Source organism: Balaenoptera musculus, chromosome 6 (assembly GCF_009873245.2).
Source record: "Balaenoptera musculus isolate JJ_BM4_2016_0621 chromosome 6, mBalMus1.pri.v3, whole genome shotgun sequence".
Lineage (NCBI taxonomy): Eukaryota > Metazoa > Chordata > Mammalia > Artiodactyla > Balaenopteridae > Balaenoptera > Balaenoptera musculus.
In genome coordinates this window covers 21,115,818-21,143,749 of record NC_045790.1, presented here as the reverse complement: position 1 = coordinate 21,143,749, position 27,932 = coordinate 21,115,818, and the positions used below count along the sequence as shown (strand labels likewise).

At 36.7% G+C, this 27,932-nt stretch overlaps 1 protein-coding gene across 2 annotated transcripts in view; it reads left to right on the top strand.

The window, feature by feature from the left end:
• AUH (AU RNA binding methylglutaconyl-CoA hydratase) overlaps positions 1-27,932 on the top strand; it is a 160,182-nt gene that overhangs the window by 59,120 nt on the left and 73,130 nt on the right. For both annotated transcript variants that reach the window (XM_036855128.1, XM_036855127.1), the window contains 2 exons: positions 25,115-25,207; positions 26,944-27,000. In XM_036855128.1, coding sequence (XP_036711023.1) covers positions 25,115-25,207; positions 26,944-27,000 — 150 coding nt within the window. The remainder of the gene's footprint in view (positions 1-25,114; positions 25,208-26,943; positions 27,001-27,932) is intronic.

Below are 27,932 nucleotides of genomic sequence, written 5' to 3'. Positions count from 1 at the left end.
CACTTAGTAAGCTGCATTAAAGTTTTCTCTATGTCGTTTTATGCCTTGATAGCTCATTTCTTTTTATTGCTGAAAAATATTCCACTGTATAGATGTATCACAGTTTCTCCGTATACCTACTGAAGGACACCTTGGTTACTTCCAGGTGTTGGCGACTATGAATAAAGCTGCTGTATACATCTGTGTGCAGATTTTTGAGTGGATGTGTTTTCAACTCCTTTGGGTAACTACCAAGGAGCATGATTGCTGGATCATGTGGTAAGAGTCTGTTTAGTTTTATAGGAATTTGCCAAACTGTCTTCCTAAGTGGCTGTACCATTTTGCCTTCCTACTGGCAGTAAATGAGTTTCTGTTGCTCTACATCCTTGCCAGCATTTGGTGCTGTCAGTGTTCCAGATTTTGGCTATTCTAATAGGTGTGTAGTGGTAGATCTTAGTTGATTTAATTTGCATTTCTGTGATGACATATGATGTGGAGTGTCTTTTCATAGGCTTATTTACCATCTGTATATATTCTTTGGTGAGGTGTTTATTAAGGTCTTTGGCTCAGTTTTTAATTGGATTGTTTTCTTATTGAGTTTTAAGAGTTCTTTGTATATTTTAGATAATATTCCTTTATCAGATGTGTCTTTTGCAAATACTTTGTCCTAATCTGTTGCTTGTCTTCTCATTCTCTTGACATTATCTTTTGTAGTGCAGAAGTTTTTTATTTTAATAGGGTCATACATCCATTATTTCTTTCATAGATTGTGCCTTTGGTGCTGTATTTAAAGAGTCATTGTCATACCCAAGGTTTCTAGGTTTTCTCCTACGTTATCTTGTAGGGGTTTGATGGTTTTGTGCTTTACAGTTAGATCTGTGATCCATTTTAAGTTAATTATTGTGGGGTGTAGGTCTGTGGCTAGATTCATGTTTTTGCTTCTGGATGTCCAGTTGTTTCAGCACTGTTTGTTGAAAAGACTGTCAGTGTTCCATTATATTACCTTTATTCCTTTGTCAAAGATCAGTTGACTGTATTTATGGGATCTGTTTCTGGGCTCTGTGTTCTGTTCCTTTATTTATCTGTCTATTCTTTTGCCAGTAACCGCACTGTCTTCAATTACTGTAACTTTATAGTGACTCTTGACATTGGTTGCTGTCAGTCCTCCAATTTTGTTCTTTTTCAATATTATGTTGGTTATTCTGGCTCTTTTGCCTCTCCATATAAATTTTAGAATCAGTTTGTGAATATCCACAAAATAACTTGCTGTGCTTTTGATTGAGAATTGCATTGCATAGATTAAATTGGGAAGCATCTACATCTTGACAATATCGAGTTTTCCTATCCATGAACACAGAATATCTTCTCTCTATTTAGTTCTTCCTTGATTTCAAGCATTAGTTTAATTTCCTCATATAGATCTTGTACATATTTTGTTAGATTTATATCTTAAGTATTTCATTATTTGGGGTCTTAGTGTAAGTGATATTGTGTCTTTAATTTCAAATTCCACTTGTTTGTTGTTGGTATATAAAAGAATGATTGACTTTTGTATATTTACCCTGTGTCCTGCAACCTTGGTATAATTGCTTATTTGTTCCAGGAATGTTTTTGTTAATTCTTTCAGGTTTCTGTACATCATGCATGAAAATATCTTTTGCAAACAAAGCCAGTTTAATGTCTTCCTTCCCAGTCTGTATTACCTTTTATTTCCTTTTCTTGTCTAATTGCATTAGTAAGGACCTCTAGTATGATGTTGAAAAGGACTAGTGACAGGAGACATCCTTGTCTTGTACCAGCTACTCAACTTTGACATACAGTGCTCAAGCAGCCACAATGTGTAAACAAATGTGTGTTTTTCTGTTACAATAAAATTTCATGCACAGTGAAATTTGAATTCCATATAATTTTTATAGTTTATGAAATAGTATTTTAAATAGATTTTTTTTCTACCTGTTTAAAGATAGAAAAACCATATTAGCTCACAGGTTGTACTGAAGCAGACACACGGCCTGATTTCTTTCCTTTCTCCCTCTCACCTGCCCTCTCTCTCTCTCTTCCTCCCTCCCTCACTGCCATCCATCTATCCATCCTTCTCAGATGTCTTCTATTTTATTTTTTCTATTTTTTAGAATTAATTCTAGTCTTCCACTTTTTTAATTTATATATTTAAAAAAATCTACTGACTTTCAGTTCTAATTTGGATACATTGCTTCACGCTTGGCTCAGGGCTTTTCATTGGTTTTTGCTTTTCAGAGATTAAAGGTTTTAAGGCCTATGTATCCTTTGATAGGGGTCCTAAGATATTCTTCATGGAAACGGAGCATAAAGCTTACAGGTGAGTTGGAGGGTGAAGGGAGTAGTAAGAACAACAAAACAAAACAAAAACCAAAAGAAAGTTCATCAGATCCATAAAAAATATAAAAAGAAGCATAACCTTAGGACAAATTAAATAGTAAGATGTTGAAATAAGTAATTACCATTAATGTCAGTTGATTAAACTTGCTGTTGAAAGACATAGATGTTTAGATCTGATTAAAAAACATAAATAGGCTGCGTATTGTTAATAGTAGCCACATCTGGTATAGTTCTTTTTATACCAGGAGATGACTAACCAAAGGAAAGAGATACGTAGATACATACTTTGCGACAAAAAGGATTATTAGTAATATGTCACTGCATATGATAAAAGTTTAAATTTTTTAGGAGATGTCATACTGAACTTGTATGCACCTGAAAACAAAGATCTCAAAATGTACAAATAAAGCTATACTGGATGTATATAGGAGAAATTGTCAAATCCTCCATCATTGTGGATAATTTCAACCCATCTCTCCCAACTTATCAATGAGGTCAAAAGACAAAGCTTAAAAATAAAGATTTGAACAACCTGAGTATCAAGTTTGGTTTAATATACTCTTAACCCCAAATTAGAGCGTATGTATGCTTCTCATGAACATGTGAAACGTTTATAAAAAGGTATCATGTGCTGGACCCTAAAATCTTCATTAAATTTCATAATGCAGTCTACAGCAACATGGATGGACCTAGGTATTATCAAACTAAGTGAAGTAAGTCAGAAAGAGAAAGACAAATATCATATGATATCACTTATATGTGGAATCTAAAATATGATACAAATGAACTTACTTACAAAACAGACTCACAGACATGCAAGAGAAACTTACGGTTACCAAAGGGGAAGGGAGTGGGAGGTATAAATTAGGAGGTTGGGATTAGCAGATACAAACTGTTGTTTGTAAAATAGATAAACAACAAGGCCCTACTGTATAGCACAGGGAGCTTTATTCAATACCCTGTAATAAACCATAATGGATAAGAATATGAAAAAGAATATATATATATATTTACAATGTTATGTTAGTTTCTGGTGTACAGCCATCCTACACTGGGAAGACAAGTCCCCAGAATGTTTGGCTTTGAAGGCCAGCAGTGCTTACTTTTGGGAGAGCCAGAGGGCTGTGGGAAATAGACTCCACTCTTAAAGGATACACACACAATCTTGCATCCTCCAGGACCTAAGGCAGAAGCAGTAGTTTGAGAAGAGTGTGATTCAGACGCAACTGCTGATCTTGGAGAGCCTCCTGGAGAGGCAGGGAGGCAACTGCAGCTCACTCTGGGCACATAGACGCTGGTGGTAGAGATTTCTGGGAACTCGTTCTACCATTAGGACACTGATGCTGGCAAGCACCATTTTGGAATTCTCCCTTTAGCTTATTAGCTCCAGGACCTGGCCCCACCCACCAGCCTTTCACAGCCAGTACTGGGATGCCTCAGGCAAAGCAACTAGCTGGGCTGGACACAGCCACACCCACCAGCATGCCAGCTGCCTTAAGACTCCCTGAGACCACAGCCATCCTGGGAGCCGGCCCTGTCCACCAGAGGGCCCAGGACCAAGCGCTGCACAGTAGTAAGCCGGCACTAGTCCCCCCACCTGAGGGCCCTGCAGCTAGAGACCCTAGGACTTGGCTGTACACAACAGTTGGCCAGCACTAACCCTAGACCAACATCACCAGCCAGTGGGCAGGCACCAGCCCCAGGTCACCTTGGGCCCCAGCCCTGCCCACCAGCAGGTTGATACACCAACTCCAGGACCTCCAGGACCCTGGAGCCAGAGACTCTGGGACCTGGCTTTGCCCACCAGTGGGCTGGCACTAGCCCCAGACTGACTTCACCAACTCGTTTGCAGGACCTGCCCTGGTGCACCTCACACCCCATCCCGCCCTAGGCCCTGGTACTGGTCCTGCCCACCAGCAAGCCAACACCAGCTCCAAGACACCTTGGACCCCTCAGGAGGCCTCCCTAGGATCCAGCCCCACTCACGAACAGGATGACATCATCTTTGGGACACCCTGGGCCCTGTAGCCAGGTGTGTCAAGAACTGGCGCCACCCACCAGCAGATCAACATTAGATCCAGGGACCCAGGCCCTGTAACCGCCCACACCAAAACCTGGCTCTGCCCACCAGTGAGCCAACACTAGCCTCGGGACCCCTTGGGGATCCACAGCCAGCTGCCTTGTGACCCAGCCCTACCCAGCAGCAGCCGACAGCCTCTACATAAGGCAGGACCTGGCAACCAACAGAACTGGGGGTCAGCCACGCCTGCCAGACCATTCATAGGGGTCAGCTTGCTATAAGAGAAGGGCCCATGCAGTCTCCGTAAGGGGCACCCCTAGAGCATACAGCGCTGGTGACCAGATAGGAGTGTGCTGCTGGAACAGATAGGCCATTTCCTACTAAAGGGCAGTTCTCCAAGGTCAGGAAATGTAACCAAACTACCAAATATTGATACATAGCAAAGAAATCAGGAGAAGATTGGATGAACAGAGTGAAAAGGTAGAAGTTTTTAACAAAGAGTTATAAAATATAAAATGACTAAACAGAGGTTAAGAATGCAATAACTGAAAGAAGAAATACACTAGAAGGAATCAGCAGTAGATTAGATGATACAGAGGAACAAATTAGCTAGAAGATGGAGTAGTGGAAATCAGTGAAGCTGAAGAAAAAGAAAAAAAGAAATGAGGACAGTTTAAGAGACTTTTAGGACAGCATCAAGCACACTAACATTTGCATTATAGGGGTCCCAGAAGGAGAAGAGAGAAAGGGGAAGAGAACGTATTTGAAGACATAATAGCTGAAAACCTCCCTAACCTGGGAAAGGAAACAGACATCCCCAGGCCCAGGAAGCACAGAGAGCCCCAAACAGCATCAACCCAAAAAAGGACCACACCAAGATACAATTCATTGTATAATTAAAATAGCAAAAACTAAAGCTAAAGAGAGAATAGAGAATATTAAAAGCAGCAAGGAAGAGTAACAAGTTACCTAAAAGGGAACTTCCATAAGATTATCAGCTGACTTCAGCAGAAACCCTGCAGAGCAGAAAGTAGTGGCATGATATACTTAAAGTGATGCAACAGAAAAACCTACAACCTAAAATACTCTACCCACAAGGCTTTCATTCAGATTTGATGTAGAGGTCAAAACTTTTACAGACAAGAAAAGCTTTTAGCACTACCAAACCAACTTCACAAGAAACGTTAAAGAGATTTCTCTAAGCGAAAAAGAAAAGGCCATTTTTTTTTTAACATCTTTATTGGAGTATAATTGCTTACAAGGGTGTGTTAGTTTCTGCTGTATAACAAAGTGAATCAGCTATACGTATACATATATCCCCATATCTCCTCCCTCTTGCGTCTCCCTCCCACCCTCCCTATCCCACCCCTCTAGGTGGACACAAAGCACCGACCTGATCTCCCTGTGCTATGTGGCTGCTTCCCACTAGCTATCTAGTTTTTATCATGATGGATGATGGAATAAATACAACCATCTAGAGAAATAACAGTATATTTGAGAAGGGGAAAAATTGTAACCTGGAGTGATTTTCACTGCAAGAATAAACATTTCAGGCATGATAAAATTTTAATATGATAATGTCAACAGATAAAAGAATGTTAGAGAATTCAAGATAATTAAGTTATAAGAATGTCATCTGATCTGTATTTCAGAATTCCAAGACCCTTTGCTCAGCTCTCTGCAGCCACCGTCCAAAGGGCAGTTGTTCAACTATCTGTCAGGGTTCATCCTGAAAAGACACTGGGAAAAATGAAAACATGAGGAGAGGGTTTGGGGCAGTACTTTTTTTTTGTTTTTAGATAGATTAGTAAGGGAAAGGGGTTGCTGATTTAGCATTGTCTGGGATTCTAATAATATCCTCTCGATCCTGGAGACCACATTAGCTGGTTTTGGAATTTACCTACAAGAAAACAAATTTACTTTTCTAAAATAGACCCGACCAGCAGGCCTGTATATTCATTGATCCATGAACATTGTCACTCCAGGGAACCTCCTTAGATCCTTGTTAAATTTCCATATATGACTCACTGTCTTCCTCTAAAGCCAGCTCTGACCATCCCTCCTTGAATCTTGGTCAGTTGGACGTTCTGCTTACTTGTCCAAAGGATAATAAACACACCTCAAAATAAATTAAAAAAAAAAAAAAAAGAAAAGGTCACAACTAGAAATATGAAAATTATGAAAGAAAAAAATATCATTGGTAAAGGCAACTATATAGTAAAGGTAATAAATCAACCAAATACAAAACTAGTAGGAAAGTTAACAGATGAAAGTAGTAAAATTACCTACATCCACAATAAGTAGTAAAGGGATACATAAAACAAAAAGATGTAAAATATGATGTCAAAACAGTAAATATTGGGGTGGATGGAAATGCAGGGTTGTTAAAATGCATTTGAACTTAAGAGGTGAGCAGCTTAAAATAAATTACTTAATACATATATAATGGTATACATAAACCTCATGGTAACCACAAACCAAAAATTTATAATAGATACACACACACAAAACAAGAAAGGAATCCAAGTATAACACTAAAGATAATCATCAAGTCACAAGGGAAGAGAGTAAAAAAAGAACAAAAAACAACTACAAAAACAACCCAAACACAATTTAAAAAATGGCAGCAATTACTTACCCATCAATAATTACTTTACATGTAAGTCAAAAGATATAGATAAACAAAATTGATAAACCTTTAGCCAGACTCATCAAGAAAAAAAAAGAGGGGCCAAATCAATAAAGCCAGAAATGAAAAAGGTGAATTTATAACTGACACCACAGAGATACAAAGGATCATAAGAGATTACTATGAACAGTTTTTCACCAATAAAATGGACAACCTAGAAGAAATGGAAAAATTTCTATAAATGTACAATCTCCCAACATTGAACCAGGAAGAAATAGGAAATATCAACAGACTAGTTACCAGTAATGATATTGAATCCATAATAAAAAAAACTCCCAACAAACTATAGTCCAGGACTAGACAACTTCACAGGTGAATTCTACCAAACATTTAGAAAAGCACTAGCACCTACTCTTTGTGAACAATTCCAAATTATTTGCAAAGGAAGGAATGCTTCTGAACTCATTCTACGAAGCCAGCATCACCTTGATACCAAAACCAGACAAAGATATCACATTAAAGTCATATGTTTTTCTCAATAGATTGATAAAAAGAATGAGAGATGTCAAATCTATCATAGATAAAGCTAAAGGTAAACTAGGAATAGAAGGGAGCTTTCTTAGCCTGGTATTTCTTAGTAAAATGTAAAAGTGGTCTCCTAAAATCAGGAAAAAGGCAGGAGGCCTGCAATCACCACCTCTGTTCAACATTGTCCTGAAAATCCTGGCATGTGTGGAAAGGCAGGAAATAGAAATAAAATAATGACTGAAAAAGAAGAAATATAACACTGTCTTTCTCAAGTGATTGTCTCTATTGAAAATCTAAAAGGATCCACAAATTATTAGAAATAACGAGTGTCGCAAGATGGCTGAATCTAAGATCCATATTAAAAAATAATTTTAAAAAATATTAAAAAATTAAATTAAAATTTAATTTAAATTTAAATTAAATTAATTAAAAATTATTAAAAAATAATCAATTTTTTCCAACAGCAACAGACAAAAGATATCAGTCAGAAAAAGATACTATTGACAGTAGGAACAAAAATGAATCTAGAAACATATGCAGGTTGTATGGAAAGATTATGAAACATTATTGTAAGACATTTAAAAAATTAAATAGAGACATTATCTTCTTGAATAGGAAGATTCAGTATCTAAAAGATGATTCTCACAAATGATTCAATGTACAGATTTAACTTAAAAGTACATTAATTTTGTGAGGAACTTCATGAGCATAAAGAGGCCCCAAAATAGCCGAACATTTCTAAAGAAGAAGAAAATGAGGGTCCTTGCCTTATTAGTACTCAAGACTTTTTTTAAAGATATGGAAATTAAGATGGTATATTACTAGCTTTGGGATAGACAAATTGACCAATGGAGCGGAATATAGAGCCCAAAACAGACCCATAGAAGTAGGGGAACTGATAAGGAGAGAGAAGGCATTGAGATCACTGGGGGACGGCAAAGATTTGACTACATTTATGAGGTAAAACAAACTTGATATGATCTTGATGGAGTGAAAAATTTCTTAAACACAAAATACAAAAGGAAAGGTTGATAAGTTCTACGAAATTAAGAACATCCGTTCATTAAAAGACACTGTGAAGAAAGGAGAAAGAAAAGCCACAAACTGGGAGGAAAGACTTGAAACACATAGCTGCCAAAGGATTCGTGTATATATACATGCAGACATGGATCAACACGTGCCTACATACATGCAGCCGGGAAATCAATAAGACAGAAAAGTGTTTCACACAAGAGGAAAGGGAAATGGGAAGTAAACACATGGAAGGATGAGCAACCTCATATGCAATCATAGAAATGCAAATTAATACCACAGTGGGATGCTATTTTGTATTTACCAGATTAGCCAAAAGTTCTTATGTCTGACATTACCAAAGTTAGCGGGGAAGTGGATCAACAGGAAGTTTTATACACTTTCAATGGGAGTATAAATTGGTGTAACTGTTTAGGCAAAATTTGGAGTTATCTTACAAAGTTGAGCATCCACATCCCAAAAGGCTCAATAGTTCACATTTTTATGGGGTATTTACCTAGAAGGGTGACTTTAAGACTGTTTTTACTAGACAGATAATAACAAATATACTTACAATTTGGTCCAGTAAACACATAGGGGTGGATGGGTATCAAAGATTCATGAAATAATTACCTTTCTTTGTGCATTGCATTTTGATACTATCCTATTTTATTTTTAAAACTTCCTGATTTTGGTCTTCTGTTGAGTGGTTTGCTACTTAGAGTTTGAAATAGCACTATTCTATAGGCATTTTGCACATGTGTCCAGGGAAACTACTTATACCAGGATATAAGAAAAATACTGTTTATAGTAGCAATATTGTTCATAGTAAAAAGCTAAAAACAAACAAATTTCAATGATAGGAGAATGGATAGATGTTTTGGTATATTTGTACAATTGGACATGGACAGCCTTGCAAATAAATAACTTACACATATAACAGCAAAGATAAATCTTTGAAAAATATTGAATTAAAACAACGTAATTTTTTGTAAAACTAAAAGCAGTGCAAAACAGTGTATAGTTTAGAGATGTGTAAATGCAATGAAATCACATACATATGCATGCACACACAGAGGAAAAATATGAGAATGATAAACACAGACTTCGGTGATTACCTTTGGGTTTGAGAAGGCAGGTGGAAGAATAGGTGAAGAACACCTGGGCAGATAGGGTATTAGTTCTGACCTGTTTCTTACTTCGGTGATTTTAAGGGAGTTTGTTATAATTATGCTTCATTATATATACATGCTACATATATTCTTTATATTTGTCAAATTAGATCAATGTTTTTAGTAGCTTCATATATCTTGAGTTCTGCAAACCTTTCTTACGTTATTTCTTGAATAATTTTCTGCATTTTTTCTTATATTCTTTTTTCTTGTTTATTTTCAAGAGAAACCAGAATTCTAGATTTTTAGAAAATATCTCCTAGTTTTAAGGTTTTTCTTGAGGAGAAACCCTTTGAATGTCAAACAAAATTGGTTTATGGACCAGATTTGCACATAGGCCTCCAGCTTTCTTCTTGGTCCTTATGCTATAGTTCTCCTAGAGGGGGGCTTCCTGGGGCTATTTTTTCCATGGGAGGAAATGGTTTGTCTGGTGGATGTTAATGGATGCTGGTGGAGGAGGATCCTGCATTGTACTCTTGGGGCTGTTTTATATGTACATGTGCTGGCACCTGTTCGTATGGACTCGAGGATTGTTAAATTTTCAGGAATTTTGTGAGCTGGTTTTCAACAACCATACGTATCTTGAAATTGGTCATTGTAGCAGTATCAGTAATAGTACAAATCAGAATATATCCTACCTGTTTGATACCACTTTCCCCTTTTGTTTCATTTTATTGTCCTTTTCCACATTTAGAGTATCTTTCTCTGTGGCCTGAAGGGTGAATGGAGTTTATTCTTGGCCATAGTGACTATTATGCTGTGCTTGTTTTTAATAAAAGAGAGTCTATAAGGAACTTAGAGGTACTAGACTCATTTGAAAGCTATTTTATTAAAATAGAGGTCAGAAAGAAGTTCTGTATTTTGAGTCACTGAATTCCTTACTTTACTTTTCCTAGCTTCTTAGAAAGCGTCTTCTTAAAAAGTAACTCAAAAATCCTAGAACAAAGTTTAGGTCTTTTGCTCTTTTCAAAGGAAAAAAAAAACAAAAACTCTTATGGCTGTTTTTGAGATGTTTTATTCTAAAGAAATTCTCATTGTTAGAAGTCCTCACTGCCCCCCTTCAGGTATGGGATGTGTAGGTTGAAAGCAGTTAACTGACTATTTTGAAATATTAGGCATCAGCAAGTCAGCATGGATGCACAAACATGAGATGATCCCAGTGTAATAACGGCTGTTGTTCCTGAACTTACCATCCCTCCTCCAGGTGCATGATGTGGGTTCCTCACTACTGGGACCTCCATTGTGCAAATTAACAGTATAGAATATGCTGTTCTAGAGCAGAGGTGTTTATCTACTTATGACTAGTCTTTCTGTAATTAGATGGTATTTCATGAAGAGCTAGAAAACATTTTTAGAATTCTTTGTGAAGTAGAAACTCTGAGGGGGCAGGCCCAGTTCTCTCAAGTTGAGGCCTCAAGGAGTTGCTATCTAATAAAAAAGAAATATTTAAAATAGGTTTTCACCAGAATTTTAAATTGTGGAATCTAGTGTGATGTGGATGATATTTTTGTAAATGATCTTCCACAGTAATTCTTTAAAATGCCAGGCATTTCTGGCTTCCTTTTCCTTTTTTTTCTGATGAAATAAAATTGCAGAAGCTTTAATTTAGCTATGTAAATGCAGAGCTGAATTTGCATTGAAGTACAGGTAATTATGTTAAAAGGCTGGATCACAAAATTCATCTGTCTAACAAACATCTTTTTTTCCTTAAGGTTTTGTTATACTGTAAAGTTTTATAAAAGGAAATAATTTAATTTTGAAAGTTTTCAAATTCTCTGATTAGCCTTTCTTCATGTGATTGAAAAATCTCCTGTTCTTATGCATTTTTCTATTAGAAAAAACTGTCTCTCTGGGTCAAATACATAGAAAATATTTTTGTACAACAGAAGAGAAAAATTTTGTATGAAAAAATCTTATGTAAATTTTATGGGATAAACCTCATCTCAAGTAGTGCTTCTCATTTATTTTACTTTTGTTGGCATGATTTTGAATTTTAGAATTGAGACACACTTCACTTGAATTTTAGAATTGAAAGGCTCAAAGCAATACAAAACAAGTCACTCATAATTAAAAAATAAAGAAAAACCCACCACAATATAGTGGAAACACACTTCTGTCAGACTTTTATCTTTGCTGCCTTTCTGCAGGGGTTTGTTATTGGAATCAAACTCTTTGCCTGTCCCAGCCTAGCTAGCTTTGTACAAGAGAGTATTTAATGTTTTGGTAACTACATGATCTGTCTTTCTTTCTGTCATCTTTATCTTAAACTAGAAGTTACATCCTATTTCATAATATAAAGTTTTTCTTATGTAAGAATATCAGCTCAGCATAACATTTTCTCAGAGACATTGCCATAGATGTTTATTTTGTTGTAGAAAAGTTAAATTGTGTACATTCCCCAAATTCAGTGAGTTTGTATGAATTGTTTTGATGTATGTTTATTGAGGCATACCATGTGTAAATCTCAGAAGATGTGGATTCTAGTCCTCTCTCTACTGTATGGTACTTTTGCTATCTCCTCTCTGTTGTGAGAGCATAGTGGGTTTTTTCCTCCACCTGTACCTGGTATCTAGCATAGTAACTGGCACGGTAGATCCCCAGTTGAAAGAGTAAATTGACTGGGATTCCATTGGTGTAGACAGATGACCCAAGCTGTACTGCTCTCCTCTCATCTTCAGATTGGATTCTCTCCTGGAATACCTTTCTGTCTACCTGTACCTAAAATTCAAAGAATTTTCGATTCTCTCTCTTCTATCCGAGTTCATGTTGCTTCCAGGATGTGACTGAGGATGATAGAAGGAACATGGATGGAGCAGTTTGATTAGTTATTGTGATTCGTAAATTAGGATAGCTGCCCCTTTGCTGGTTTAGAGTTGGAGGTGTAGCTTAGGAGTTCAAGTTTGGAATGTGAAGTTAGTTGATGCTTAGTAGACATCCAAGTGCAGATGTCAAGGAGGCAACAAGATAGGAGCTTGGAGTTTAGGCAAGTAGTCCAGGCTTGAGATGTAAATTTTGGAGTCATCAGAATGTTGGTGCTATGTGAAGACTTGATAATGGATGAGGCACCTAGAAAGTTACTGTAGAGAGGAAAGAAGTCTGCCAAACCTGAGACATTATAATGTGTCAAGTCTGGGATGAAAAAGAAGAACAATAAAGGAGACTGAGAAGGATCAGCCAGGGTAGGGAGGTAGGAAGAAAACAGTATTCTGAAAACTCAACGGAAGAAAGTCTTTCATAAAGACTGATTGATCAAAAGATGCTGATAGGTCAGGTAAGGTGAATGCTAAAGAATTGACTTGGATTTTGCAACATGGTCGTTACTGGTGACTTTAACCATGTACCCTTTTGGAAACAAGTGTTGAGGCTACTATGGGCAGCTGCTTATTTGGCTGGCAAATGATGAAAAAGCTCCATCGCTTAGCAAAGCTCCCAAAGCAATTTTGGGAGGCACCCTAATTTGACTTGCTGGGCTTTTTGGTTATAAATCCATTTAGAAAAAACTAGTTATCTGAACTTATCCTGGTTATGGAAAATACTTCCCATAATTTGATTTCTTGTAAGTAAACTACAAATGAGAGTATTTGGAAAAGTTTTCCTCAAAAAAAAAAAAAAAAAAAAAAATATATATATATATATATATATATATATATATACCTTTCTGTGAAGCATAATATCTGATTTATCATGGCTTAATATTAGTCTCTGATGCTAATTTATCATGGCTTAATAATAATCTCTGGTGTAAATTCAGAGTTTTTGAATATGAATAAAGTGTGAATAATTTTTTGCCAAAGTTTAAAGTGTTGTATTTGTCACTTCATGCATTTAGTCATTATAATAAAACGTTAAACTAAGAAATGTGCTTGTAAAGCTATAAATCCACCTAAAACTCTTTCTAGTATCCCATTTTAGGATTTAGAGATTCTTTTTTAAAGCAAATGGATCTTTTTAAAAATATATTTATTTATTTAGCTGTGTTAGGTCTTAGTTGCAGCAGGCGGGCTCCTCAGCTGTGGCATGTGAACTCTTAGTTGCGGCATGCATGTGGGATCCAGCTCCCTGGCCAGGAATCGAACCCCGGCCCCATGCATTGGGAGTGCGGAGTCTTAGCTACTGCACCACCAGGGAATTCCCAGGGTTTAGAGATTCTTGAGTAATGAATACAAAAGAGCTTTCATAAATTCTAGGTATATCCGTTTTAAGCTTTCCATTTGATTTAGAGGCATCTGATACTTATTCACGAAAAATCCAGAGGGTTTTTTTTTTTTCCTGCAGTTTAAGTTTTCACCATTATAGAATGCAGAGCTTTTACAGATTTCTTTTTTGTTTTACTTTATCTGAAATAAAGCTGATTCTGAAAATACTTAATTGTTACCACAGTGACTGTTATAATACAATTTGAGAGATTATGCACTTGTTATATTTTCTTTGCTATTGCCTAAATGATTATTTGATTTTTATTTTAGATGTAGGGTGTTAAGAATTGATAAGTAGAGAACATTTTCAAAGTTTGCAGAATTGTTTGTTGGTCAGCGGGTTGAACTGTTTAAAAATCAGTAATTAATTTAAATTGGATGCAATCCAGTTTATATTTTACTCTCCCCCCCCCATTTGATGTTATTATAAATTAGAAATTGGAAGTACTGAATTATGGTATGTGAAAGATTGATTAATGAAATACTCTAGTTAGCTACCTTTATTAGTTTTCCAAGTAGTAACTTATAGATCTCAATTTTAGTTTCCTTTATCCTCTTGCCAAGAATGATGGAAAACTGACACAGGTATCTAGGAATCAGTTGTTTTCCCTTATGAGCTGTTAACATCCCCTATTTATTGATTTGTAATCTAGAATAGAGTAGTTACACATCACAGTTTGCAACTGATGGTTTTTCTTCTCTTTTTGGAATTTTATTGCCTTTGCTGACTTTCATTGGGTGTTAATTACATTATGACTGGACAGTTTTGTGAAAATTACAGTGTTTTCCTAACTATAACAGGAGTAATGGGCTTATCAACCAAGCTCTGTCACTTACTCTAAAATATTACCCTAGAATATTCTAGAATTTGACAAGCCCCCCAAAAAAAAAATCATTAAAATTTTTTTTTTGTCTTTTTCATGGTTGTTAGCTTTTAATTCCACAGGCAATATCTGAGTAAGTGTTTAATGTAAAAATTTAAAACTCTTTTCAGCAGCTTTCCCTCATTCCTTTTCTCTCCACATAAGTAATTACTGCTAATATGCTAATTTAATATGTATATTTTGGGGCCTTTTCCTGGCTTTTACTTGAATATATATTTGCATGCATACATTGATATATAGATTATGTACAGACATATATGTATATATGAAAAGAACCACATAAACAGGTTTTTAAATTTTATTTTTGGAAATTTATAGTTTTCTAGGAATTTATCAATTTCATTTAGATTTTCAATTGCATTGGTTTAAAGTCATCCATAATATTCTTTTATCTGTTAAATATCAGAAGAACCAACAATGATGTCCCCTTTTCATTCCTGATATTGGTAATTCATGTCTTCTCTTTTTTTTTTGATCAGTCTCTCCAGACGCTTTTCAGTTTCATTATACATTAAAAAAAATCTGTATTGGGCTTTGTTCTCTATTGTTTCTGTTTTATTAATCCCTTTTCTGGTTTTTATTAATTCCTTTCTTTTTTATTCAGGTTTAATTTGCTGCTTTATTTTAGTTTATTTTTTTTTTAATTGAAGTATAGTTGATTTACAATGTTGTGTTAGTTTTTGGTGTACAGCAGAGTGATTCAGTTATATGTTAATATATACACGTGTGTGTGTGTGTGTGTGTATTCTTATTCTTACGGACATAGAAAACAAACTTATGGTTACCAAAGGGGAAAGGGGGTGGGGGAGGGATAAATTGGGAGTTTGGGATTAGTAGATATAAACCACTGCTTTATTTTAAACTCATTCAGATGGATGTTTATTTCATTTATCTTCTGCCAATTAGACGTATATTAGACCTTCTTACTATATCCTTTATCTCTGTATTTTCCATCTGTTTGGTTTTCCTTATCTCTCTGAATAGTTTCTTGTCACCCATCTACCAGCTCACTAGTTTTCTTGTAAGCTGCACCTGATTTGTTATAAACATTGAGTTATTTTATTTCATTTTAAAATACTTTTTCATTCTTTAAGAAATCTGTTTTGTCACTTTTTATAGTTTACAGTTTCCTGCTTGGCTTTATGTCTTTGACAATCAGTGTTTGGTGATTTTGGATCTCAATTTTACATGGATCTTTTTCTTCTTAATTGTTTTTTTCTACTGGTTCTTACTGTATCTTGTTTCCTTGGTTATTCTTTGGCTGTGTGGTAGACACTGTATTTGAAAAATTATTTCTGGGAATAGTTTAGAATCTAGTTTTCTTCAATGTGGATTTTTATCACTGCAATTTAAAAAATGACTTCCTGGTATTGTTTGCTATGGATATACCATAATGTATATAATTATTCCTTTATTGATGGGTTTATATGTAGTTTTTAGTTTTTTACTATTATAAACAACAATGCAGAAAATATCATTATACATATTACTAGGGTATCTGAGGGAGACTTAATAAATAGAAATCATCCTTCTCTCTGAGGTTTGGAATAAATTGAAAAATAAAATAAAAAGTAGAAAAAAAGGCAAAATGTTGTCTTTATTACTGATATGATCTTTATTACTTCATTACTGTTCAGTTGAAGGTTGTGGCTTTAGATCTGTTGACGAGATTTGCTCATTTGGATCTCCAGCGTTAGACCAGCTTACCCCAGTCAGAGCTACACTGAAGCTCTGGCCACCTCCCACAGCAGTTGGCCCAGATGCAGCGTCGCATAACTCACAGGGCACTTTTCACGTAGGCATGGAGGAGAACCTGTGTTCTTGGAGGCCAGGTGCATTTCCAAAAGAAGGAAGAAGGAGGGAACAGTTGAGCCAAGAATATGCCCATTTATTCATTTTTGAATTAGTCATTTAGATAAAAAATAATTTGTTAGGGTAGAAGAAATTTGGGGGCAGAAGTTATAGGAGAGTAGAACCCACGTCTGTAATGCTGTATATATTTAGTATGTCAGGGAAGAAGAGAACATCTGTATGACCATGTACACGGACACTTTCCAGTTGGGAAGGTGAGTGGCTTTGTTAGAAAGTACCTCTGGAGGCAGGTGGCTGGAGGCAGGTGGCTGGAGCCTGCACTCCTGCCAAACTGATCCTCACACGTCGAGCGAGCTCTCTGCTAGGTTACTAAAATGGGGAAGAAAATGTGCCTCCAGGCCACCCGTATGTGTTTGTCTATAATTAGCTAGCAGTTTTGTTGTTATTTTCTAGTTTACTTATTGCATATTGGTCAGAGAATGGCTGTGACATTTGTACTGTTTTGAATTTATTGTGTTTTTGCTTTGTGGATGCTGTGTTATTTGGTGTATAGGTATTTTATCACTGCAACATCCTTATTGTGGATTTTTGCTTTATTAAGCCTTAATAAGTACCTTTTTTTGTTTGTTTATTTAATGTTTACCCCAGTGTTGCCCTTAATTATTAAGGTTATGAGATGTTTTCTTTGTATTTGACTGTGTATTTGACATCTTTCATATTTTTAAAATATTATTTTCTGTTTTGTTTTAGATGTTTCTCTGTTCTGCTTGTTAGCTGGGTTTCGTTTTGTGATCCAGTTGGAGTCGTTTTCTTACTTGATGGTTATAGCTTCTTAACTGTATTGCTACGTTTGGTGTTAGGTCTGTCATTATGATTTCCTATGCCTTCTGATTTTGGTGATTTTACATTAAAAAAAAATCTTAAATATGCTGTGTGTTTTCATGGTTCTGTTTATAGGTTTATTCTAATAATGGGAAAGGGTTGTATTTTTGTGTCACCTGGTTATCTTTATTATTAGAACTTTATGTAGTGTACTTGGTCCTCTGTTCCTTTAGGAAGTTCTGTTGACTTCTTACTATGAGCAGTGATAGAATTGGCATATTTCCAGTTTTAAATTCTTTCCTCCCACCTTTCTCTTATCCCATCATATTTTCTTACTGTTTTCTTTATAGTTCTAAATTGAATCATATCTGTATTACTTGATTTATCAATTTTAAATTATATCTCTCGTTTATAAAAGATCAGGGAACTAGTGTACTTTCTTTTGTTTATCATTTTTGTATTAATCAAGTCATACACTTTTTAAAAACAGGTTTATTGAAGTATAATTGACATACAATAAACTGCAACTTTGAAGTGTACAGTGTGGTAACTGCGACCTGTGAAAACATAACCATAATCAAGATGGTAAACATATCCATCACCCCCAGAAGTTTCCTTATGGCCCTTGGTAATCCTTTTCTTCTTCTTCCCCTCCCTGCCCTGCACCTGTCCTCAGAAAACTGCTGAACTGCTTCGTAACACTAGAGACTAGTTTCCACTTTTGAGAATTTTTTATAAATGGAACACAGTATGCATTAATTTTGTATGTTGTCTTTTAGTCAGCATACTTTCTTTTTGAGATTCATCCGTGTTTATCATGGATCAGTATTTGGTTCACTTTTATTGTTGAGTAGTGTTCCCTCTTATGGATGTACCACATGCTGACATTAGGGTTGTGCCCAGTTTGGGGCAGTTACACATAAAGCTGCTACAAATATTTGTATGTAAATCTTGACCATCTTTACCTTTACTACTCTTACGCAAAGAATTAAGGCCCTTACTGCTTCTTTCTGTCAGCTTTGTGGATTGATGAGATTGTCAGGTTCTCTGGGGATTAGGGGAGGTATCCAGAGCTTTGCCTGGGAATCTTCTTTTAAAATGCAAATCCTGGCTTTAGTAGGTCTAGGTGGGACCTGGCATCCTTCATTTTTAACAAGCTTCCATGCGATGCTAACGCTGCTGGTCCACAGCCCCACTCTGAAGAGCAAGGATATAGACCCTGAGAGGTAACGAAGCAAGGCAATAACGCTCTTTTTTTCCTACAGGTCAAAAAGTAAACTACTTCTAGTGTTATATTTTATTAGCAACAAAATAACTACATTTGCCCTGTCAAGCAGCATTTGAAGTGCCAGGAGCTCTATTCCATCTGAAGTAGTTGACAGTGGAAGTCATTACTCAGTTACACTTACTATAATCTCCCAGACAAGGCTGTTGAGTGGCAGCACATGGGGATTTAACCTCAGCAGCATTCGCTCTCTGCATGACCCCTAGGGAGGCTTTATTTGTTTTGGAATTTTGGTAGGAAGGGGCTGCTCAGGTGTTGGCTCTTCCTACTTTAATAACCTATATAGTCATATACTGGGGACAGTCTGGGTTGGGGGTTCCCAGGGAAAACTCAAGTCAGAACTCTGTTATACTCACCTGACTGGTGCCTTGCATCTGGTTCCTGAGGTTTCCCCAGTTGGATCCACTGAACTGTGGTGTTGCTCTAGGTTTCCAAGAGTTAGAAGAGCACAGAACCAGTGTGCTTGTCAGAGTTTCTTAGGAGTCTCAGCATTTCCCTTTCCTCAGGTACATGGTTGCACGTCCTTTGGAAAGGATGGCTAACAATGCTGGGTCCTTCCTCAGGGACTCTGGGTCTGGGCCCTAAGAACTGGTGATAGGCAATAATGGGTACAGGGGAGAGCCTGGAGCCAGACCACCTGTGCTCCAGCTGTGGCTCTCCTGGGCAACTAACAGCAACTCCTCAACCCAGTAATAGTTCTGATGTCATAAGGCTGGTAGGAGGTTTAAATAATACTTCTGAGGTGCTTAAGAGAGTGGCCAGACATAGTAAGCACTTTCTACTATTTTGCTAGATCCATAGGTAGCTACGTAGAAAGATAGGAAGGCAGGCGCGTAAGTGGTAGGCTTAGAAAAATCAGGCAGCTTTTCTCAGATTGCACAGTGGTCACTTTTCTGAGTCCTGGGAAGGGTGGCTCCCATTTGTGGGCCTCCAGCCCCCCCGGTGTGATGAGGTGAGTGTGTTTGTTGGCGTCTCGTCAGGCCTGTTTCTCTCTCAGCGGCCCCGGCTGGACCTCCGGAGAGCCAGTGTGCAGCCAGCGTGCAAGCTTTGGGCAGGAGTGGTTTTGTTTTGTTTTTTTGTGGTTTCTTTGAAACTTGATGATGGCAACTTAACCTGAAGGTAAAGTTTTAGCTGAAATTAAGGATAATTTGGAATTTATTATAACTTTCAGTTAACTTTGATTTTATTTCTATTCTCCTTGAATGATTTCAATAAAGTCAGACTTCTGGTATTACTAGATGGTCATTTGTTTTGAAATATTTAATTCTGTGTTTTCTATAAGAACACTATTCTTCAAGCAAACCCAAATTTAAAACTCATGACTGACACTAGCAGTCCCTTAATAATCGCATTGTTTATATTTTTCTAGAAACATCTGAAAACCTACATTATGTACTGTATTTATCTCAGAGCTGAAAGGAGCCCCTCACTTGCCTTTCCCCCACGTTCGTGGCCTCTGACTCCAGTTATGCTCGCAGAGGGTGTCCTGCAGACTCTGGAGTAGACAGGGCCTGCCTTGTAGCTCATTTATTTTCTCTTAAAATAGCAAAACTTTAATTGTTTGCTTTAATTATATTTTTAGGAGAATTCAAAGGATTATTATCTTCTTTGTCATACCTGGCTCATTTCCTGGTGTTAAACTCAAAATAGTATCTAATCCTGTTGATTACATAACACATTGAGTCATCATTTCTTCCTATTGCTGTTGGGAATAGCCACTGCTCGTGGCGGTTCCCGTTTCATTCAGTCGCACTCTGATACAACTGCCAATTTGATATTTCTCGGTTCTTTGAAACTGATAATCTGCCTTTCAGATGTTTGTTTTATTGAGTTTTCTCTAAGATTATTAAGTGCTCCCAAGTAGAAGAAATACTATGTATAAAAACAAGCATATTAGGTAACTATGAAACTAGCATGTACTTTGAGGTCACTTATATTTTCCTGAAAAAAGTTTATAAGAAAAACATCTTTCAGGGAAAAATTAGGTTTATATAGAACTTCAGGACTTATAATATTATAAAATGATTGAAATTTAATTACTCATTGAATGCTAATTCAGTTCTATTTAAATAATTATTTTAGTAGGAAAAATTTTATAGTCAGCTTTACAGAATGCTAATTTATGTTAATATTCAAAAGTACCAAGTAGTTTACCTATTTAATGATTTGAGAGTATTAATACCCTATTTTCCGTGTTCTTTGTAGTATAAGGACCCCACATTTCTTGTCATTTTTATTATATATTTTTATATAAGTTGCAATGTTAAAAACTTTTATCTCCTTGAGAAAATATCTTAAGTTCTTAACTGTCACATTTAAAAATAATTTTCTTTACTTCCAGAAAGTAAAACATATAGCAGAAAAGTATTATATTCTCTAACTTCAGAATTAAGAAAAACTTTAGCATGAGATGATTCATTTTAGCCCTTTCCCACCAATGCCCTCATCTCCCAGGTCAGCATGTTTGTATTTGTTTATTTCTTCTCCTTTCCTACCACTGCATTATATAAACCCCATCCTCATACTTCAAGTCATGTAGAACCTGAAACCTGTCTGTTGAACATGCCCCTTCCCCCATCATTTTATTTTATCAAAGTAATGTTTGTTATAGACTTCTCACAATGAAGGGAAAGGGTATATATTCATTAATCAATTTCATTTGTGTTTTTACTTTTTTTCTTTTAGTGACATTTTATACTTCTGAAAAAATGGTGCTTTTTAACTTTCTATTGGCTAAGTGTGATTTTTAAGTGTAATATTTATTTGAGAATATTAACTAATAAAAATGTAGAGCAAAGCCTTATGTCTTTTTGAGGCAATTGTTGCCTTTGTGTTGCAGTATTAAGAACATTACAGATGACCAGGAATTTTTCCTGTGTTCTTTCCATTATGCTTTAGAGATTATGAAGTGATAGAGTATTTCTTTTGTAATTTACAGTCATTTTATTCCTTTTACCCTTCTATTTAGTCTACATTTTCAATGCACAGTTTGATGTGAAGAAAAATTCCTTTCCATATATATCACATCAATTTGTTCCTATTTTTAGGGGAAAAAAAATCTAAGGAATATGAAATAACTCTTATTTACCATGAGTTGAAATTTTCAGAAAGTGGAACTTGGTGGTACACATATTTCAGGCCTGGGTTTGATTTTGGAAGCCCTTTAAACTCATTTTTGTTAATTTGTTTTCTGACACGTCAGCTTCCAGCAGATATTTAGTGAGTGCTGAAGACACTGTTGACCAGCATTTTCACACAGGAAGGAGAGAATACCCCACTCTCTTCCTGTTGCTCTCTCTGTCTTAGGAACTCTGCAGTTTTTCTTTTCTGTAGCTCCATAGGGCTGCATATATTCATGTTGTTCCATTAAAGTATTAAATGAAAGAAGTTAATAACAAGAAGAAAAGTAGAGAGAATACCAGAATTAATGGAGTTAGGAGAGGCAATGAAAAATCTTGCGGTTTGTTCCAGAGTGGTAAGAAGGATGTTACTGAGCAGCATTGATGTGATGTTAATCTTTACTCCTGAACGGACAGTAAGGTGGTGTGAATGCTCTTCTGGAAAAGTGTGTACAGAGTGCCATGGAAGCGTAAAACAAGGGGCTTTTGAGCATTGCCTTGAAAGATAATTAGGGACTAGCTAGGCGTTCCAGGCAGAGGTCAGCTTGTACACAGGTTTGGATGCGAATGACTTCTGAAGGTGCTTTAAGTAGTTTGGGGCTGGAACACAGAGTAGGTGTGCGAGGTTGGAGAAGGGGTTGGGCAGGTGGGCAGACTTAGTTCATCAGGTGCCTCCTGTGCCATGCTAAAATTTTCACAATTTTTACCCTGAATGTGGAATAAATCATTGTACTGTTTTAAGTAGGGGAAGAGCATGACCCTGTTTGCACTTTAGAAAGATTATCCTGCAAGAAATATGGACGATGCATTGGAAGGGGCACATTGCAGGTGAAGGAGATCAATTAGAGATCTCCTGCTGGTGTGAAATGAGGGGGCCCAGAACTTTGGCTGTATAAAAGGGAGGGAGATTTGCCAAATTGTGACCTGTTAGACAGGACTTAGAAAACAATTAGATGTAAGATCATTGGAAAAGAGGACATCTGGGATGACTTCTGGTGTCTGTGTTGAGTAACTTGGTGAATGGAGATGCTTGGTGAATGTGAAATAGAATCTAGAAGAAGGATTGACAGGAAGTTGATTTGAACATGATAAAGTATTTAAGTAGAGATGTCCAACAGGCAGGTAGCTGTAGAGATACAGTTTAGAGAGAAGTTTGGGTTTGAAGTGGTGATTTGTATATCATTGGTATTACAGATGGTAAAAGTTAAGGATAGGAAAGAGACCTACTGGGCAGAGCTTCTATTGAGAGGGGAAGAAGGCTGAGATATAACCAGAGGCAGAAAGAAAGGCAGGAAAAATGAGGGGGAGGCACCCAGAAGGCAAATGAAGAGAGGAATTCAAGGAGGAGGAGTGTTCAGGATTTATGTCTCTGATCTTCAGAGGCAACGAGTTTAATAGGGACTGGTGCCCATTGGTTATGGGGCAGTATCACGGCGTCACTGGTAAGCGGAGCAAGAACGGTCTCGGTGAGATGAGTGGGACTAGAGCTGTGAGGGGGAGATGAGTGGGAGTGATGAAACGCGTTTACTCTGTTCCCTCTGGACGCTTGTCTTAGATGGAGGTGAGCCAAGGCCGTAGTGAGGCCTAGGGAAAGATTTTGATGGGAGAGACTTGAGAATGGGGAGGTAGCAGATTGAAGGAGTCCAGAAATATGACAATTTCTATAGCTAGCTTTGTAGAAAGGAAGGAGGATTGGGAGCTGTGTAACAGTAATTCCATTGTACTTGTAGTGGCTTGAGGTGACCTTGGGAGCCAGTCGGATTAATTTGCCATTATATTACTTTATTAATTTTTCTTTTTTGTCAGATAAAATAACTAGATTTTATTTTTTCATTAAACTCATCTCCTGACTGTAAACACTGACATAGCTGTCTATTCATTTTTTTACCAGGTGTGCTGTAAAGCACATTGTGTGGAGCACCTTTGAATTTGTCCTGTCCTTTCAAGCGTCCACCTCCCCCCAAAATGCTCAGACAGGTACAAATAGTGAAACATGCCCTGTTCCAAAGCCCCGTTCGTCCCTGCTCTATCGGTAGTGCTTTTGCCTCAGGTGGCAGCATCTATATGTGCTCTATCCCAGCCATTTCAACTTTGCTCTTAGAATAAATTTGATAAATTTCTTCCTGTATGAAGAAAACTCAGTGTACTTCAACAAATTTGAATAAAGCTCTCTATCTGAGGAATTTCACATATCAGAATACCTATGGAAGAGAGACTTCTAGGGATGGTATTATTTTATTTTATTTTTATTTATTCATTTTTATTTTATATATTTATTTTAAATCGATATATAATTGGCATATAACTTGTGTAAGTTTAAGGTGAATGTGTTGATTTGATGTATTTATATATTGTAATATGATTACCACTGTAGCATTAGCTAACACCTCCATCATGTCACACAATTATTATTTCTTTTTTGTGGTGAGAACAAATTAGGAGACGGTACCTTTTTAATATCCACATTTTATTCATATGTTAAGGTTGTTCAGCCTAACTTCACATTCCCATAGTCAAAATAAAATTTACAGAAAGGATTCTGCTTCACAGAATAATTAACCAGTTAGTTTTTAAACTACTTATAAAAAATGAAATCTGTATATTTACAAAAGTTTCATTAAAATAGTAGTGTTTCTGGACTAAAGAAAATCTGGCTTTGAGTTTTGTGATTGGCTGACCCCTTCCCAGTCATGCTTTTGGGCAGGTTCTCAGTGTCTCTTCCATCTGAAGTGCGCGGTATTTGATAGAGCCTGGTCACTTTCTAGCTACTGTTCATCATACCCATTGCCAAATGGCAGAACTAGCGGGTTGACGCCCAGCAACCACTTGGACTGCTTCTGTCTTGTTTGAGTAGATGTATGACTTCTTTGAATGAGGCTCTATCATTCTGAGCACCAAGGTAACCTATAAAGGGTCATGAATTTTGCATTATACCTAAGTCATTTGAACTTGAAATTTGTGTGAACCAGAACATCTCATAAAAGACTTCAGGCTTGAAGGTTACAGAATCAGAACTGTGATTCTGTTAATTCAACAGAAAATATTTATGAATGTATTTCAATAATATGGTAAGATTTAAAGATATTACTGCATATTTATGTGATGAAACCCTATACGATCATTACATTTTCTAGAATAACGAAGAATGAAATGCTTATTTAGTTAAAAGTAAAAGGGATACAAAAGTCTATAGACGATATTCCATTTAAAATTATATTCACAGAAAAAAATGTAAAATAAATTGCATAGTAGGATAACACTCTTACTGAAGAAGCATAAAATCTTTCTTTCTATTTCAGCTAATCTTCCAGTGCCAACCATTGCAGCAATAGATGGACTCGCTTTAGGTGGTGGACTTGAACTGGCTTTAGCATGTGATATAAGAGTAGCAGGTGAGAATTAATCCTATATAAAAACATAACTTTTTAAAAATGAGGTTTGTGCTTACTCTTCAGATCGTTCCAAATATTTTATTTTTTTCCTGTTGTTGAATAGAACATGTAGAAAAAATCACCTGTTGGCTTAATGAAGTATTTAAAGTTCCCAGTTAAGAAAACAGTCTTTTATAGTATCTTGTTCAGTCTTAGCAGGAGGAAAGGAGAACAGGAATTGGGTCAGACAGAACTGAATTTGGATCTTAGGTCCTGCCCTTTTTAGATCAGTTTCCTCCTCTGAAATGGGGGAAATGACGGTTACTGTTGTGAAGATTAAATGAGCTCGTGTACAGCATATGACTAGTCCAAGCACATAATTATTGTTAGCTATAGTAGTAATAACTTAATCTCTTTGAGGCTCACTTTCTTCCTGCATGGTTTTCTGAAGACTGGATGAAGTGTTTATGAAAATAATGAAGGAAACAATTAGTGCTAACCACGTGCTGAGTATTGACTTGGTGTTCAGCTAATACTTGACACATATTAGCTCACTTAATCTGCCTAACAGCCCTGTGAGATAGGTACATATTGTGGTGCTTGAGGAAGCTAGTGCAGAGACAGGTGAAGAAACAAGACCCAGATCCATGATGAGCTGGATTTGAACCCAGGCAGTCTGGCCTCACGGCTCTCACTTCTGTTATCCTGCCGGCGTACTGCACGCTGCCAGTGCTGTCCTCAGCACTATCTTTTGTATGGTCACAGTGCTGTCTGTATCCTTGTCCCTTACAGGGGTGACATACAGGGGCTCTGGGATCAAGGGCTGGGCGAAGTGGGCAGCAAATATTTGTCACGGTTCTTCCCCTGGTTCCCACTGTCTCTTCTGATGGAGCTGCCTGTTAAATATTTGTCACGGTTCTTCCCCTGGTTCCCACTGTCTCTTCTGATGGAGCTGCCTGTTAAATGTAGAGTCACTATAATTATGTTTTTACTAATTTTATGGTAACTGGCTCTTGGAATTTACAGTTGCTAATCCATGTGTACTTTTCCCCCTTTTCACTTTACGTTAGATCTCTGTTTCCTTGACTGAGATGATTGGGTTTTAAACTGAAAAGCCAAGTTACACGCAATCCATTTCTGAAAGAATGCAAGTTCTGGGAATCAGGATATGGGAAGTAGTCCAAGTACATTTGGATATGCAAATAAAGAAATAATTAAGATGTTTTAAAGTAGCCGTGAAGACAAACATGGGAAGAGGAACCCTGTCCAGCTGTCAGAACGGCAAAGCCATTTGTCAGAAGTAACTAGAGATTTGGTCTTGAAAAGTTGCCATATCTGATATGATATATTAAGCTGTTTGATCTGGGGGACTGTTCAGGCAGCTAAAGAACTCATACTTGTCAGACACAGCCTCTCTCCTCATCCCGAATAATTAGTGAGATCTAAGCCCTCAAACATGACTTGGCAGTATCAGGTCAAATTATGTAGTCACAACCCTGGTCTTTCTGCATCAAAAATTAATTCTCTGCCAAGCAGTTTTTAACAGAAAATGTCGTGTGAATCTCTTAATATATATCATTTAGAATGTTTACTTATTTCCATAACTGAATGCCTTCTGAAGTGATTTTTAAAAAGATTTGTGACACACATTTAATTAGTAAACAGAATATTTGTAGCTTATTTTCCTAACTTTTTCAGGTCATCATATTTGAATTTGATGATGTGGATGTTACTTAATTTTCTTCTTTCCTTTTTAGCTTCTTCTGCAAAAATGGGCCTGGTTGAAACAAAGTTGGCAATTATTCCTGGTGGAGGTATGAATTGTTCATGCCCATCTTGATTTGTTCCTCAAAACAGAGCATAGGGCAAAAAGATGTTAGTTGAAAAGGCAACGTTTTGGGTAAAGAGACTCATGCTGTGTTGTTTGCTTCTGTAGCAGAGTCCTTATTCAAAATGCATTCTTTAGCTCCCGTAGGTGTGAAGATTGCAGACGTGTTGCCTGTTGCTCTCTTTTTGTGCTGTGTCCTGTGCTTTTCTGTTAGATTTCTGAACTTTAAAATTATTGCACCAGTCACATTATTCTTGAAGGATAACACCGATATTTTGAAACTTTTATGTGAGTATGTAAATGTGTGCGCCCTCAGAGAGCTTTATACACACAGTCAGACCCCAGTGGAGGAGGGGGCAGGGCTTCCCAGGCTTCGTGCCAGCTTACTTGTGTTTCTCTGCAGCTGGACAAAGGTTAGGGTCGGTGGGTAGCCTGAATTTGGAGCTGAGGAGGTGTTGTTTCTTCTGTTACTACAAAAAAGGTGAGCAGCTTCTGTTGGAAGACTCATTTAAGAAAGTACTTTTCCACCATTGATAATGAAATCTGCATCACCAGATAAATGTGAAATTTTTGTTCTTTCGTCTGATGCAGAGAATTTGGAGACATTCGCATTCTGTGAAGTCGTTCTTTCAAAAAGTTGACTTCACCTGAGGATGTGCACACTGATAACTTATTAGTTTATGAATGAAATAACAGTAATAATGTAAAAATTAAAGGCAGTGTTCGAACACTTCCTTTGTACCTAAGTTAAAATTATATGTTTAACCTTATCATTATAAGAATATTTGTCCTGGTTAAGGTGTATAGGTAGAGATTAAAACATAATTCAGTGAAACTGAAGACTACCCAGATCAATATATAAGACTCACTGAGTTTTCTACTTTGGTAATCCGCAAAAATAATATTCTTGTAGGTAAA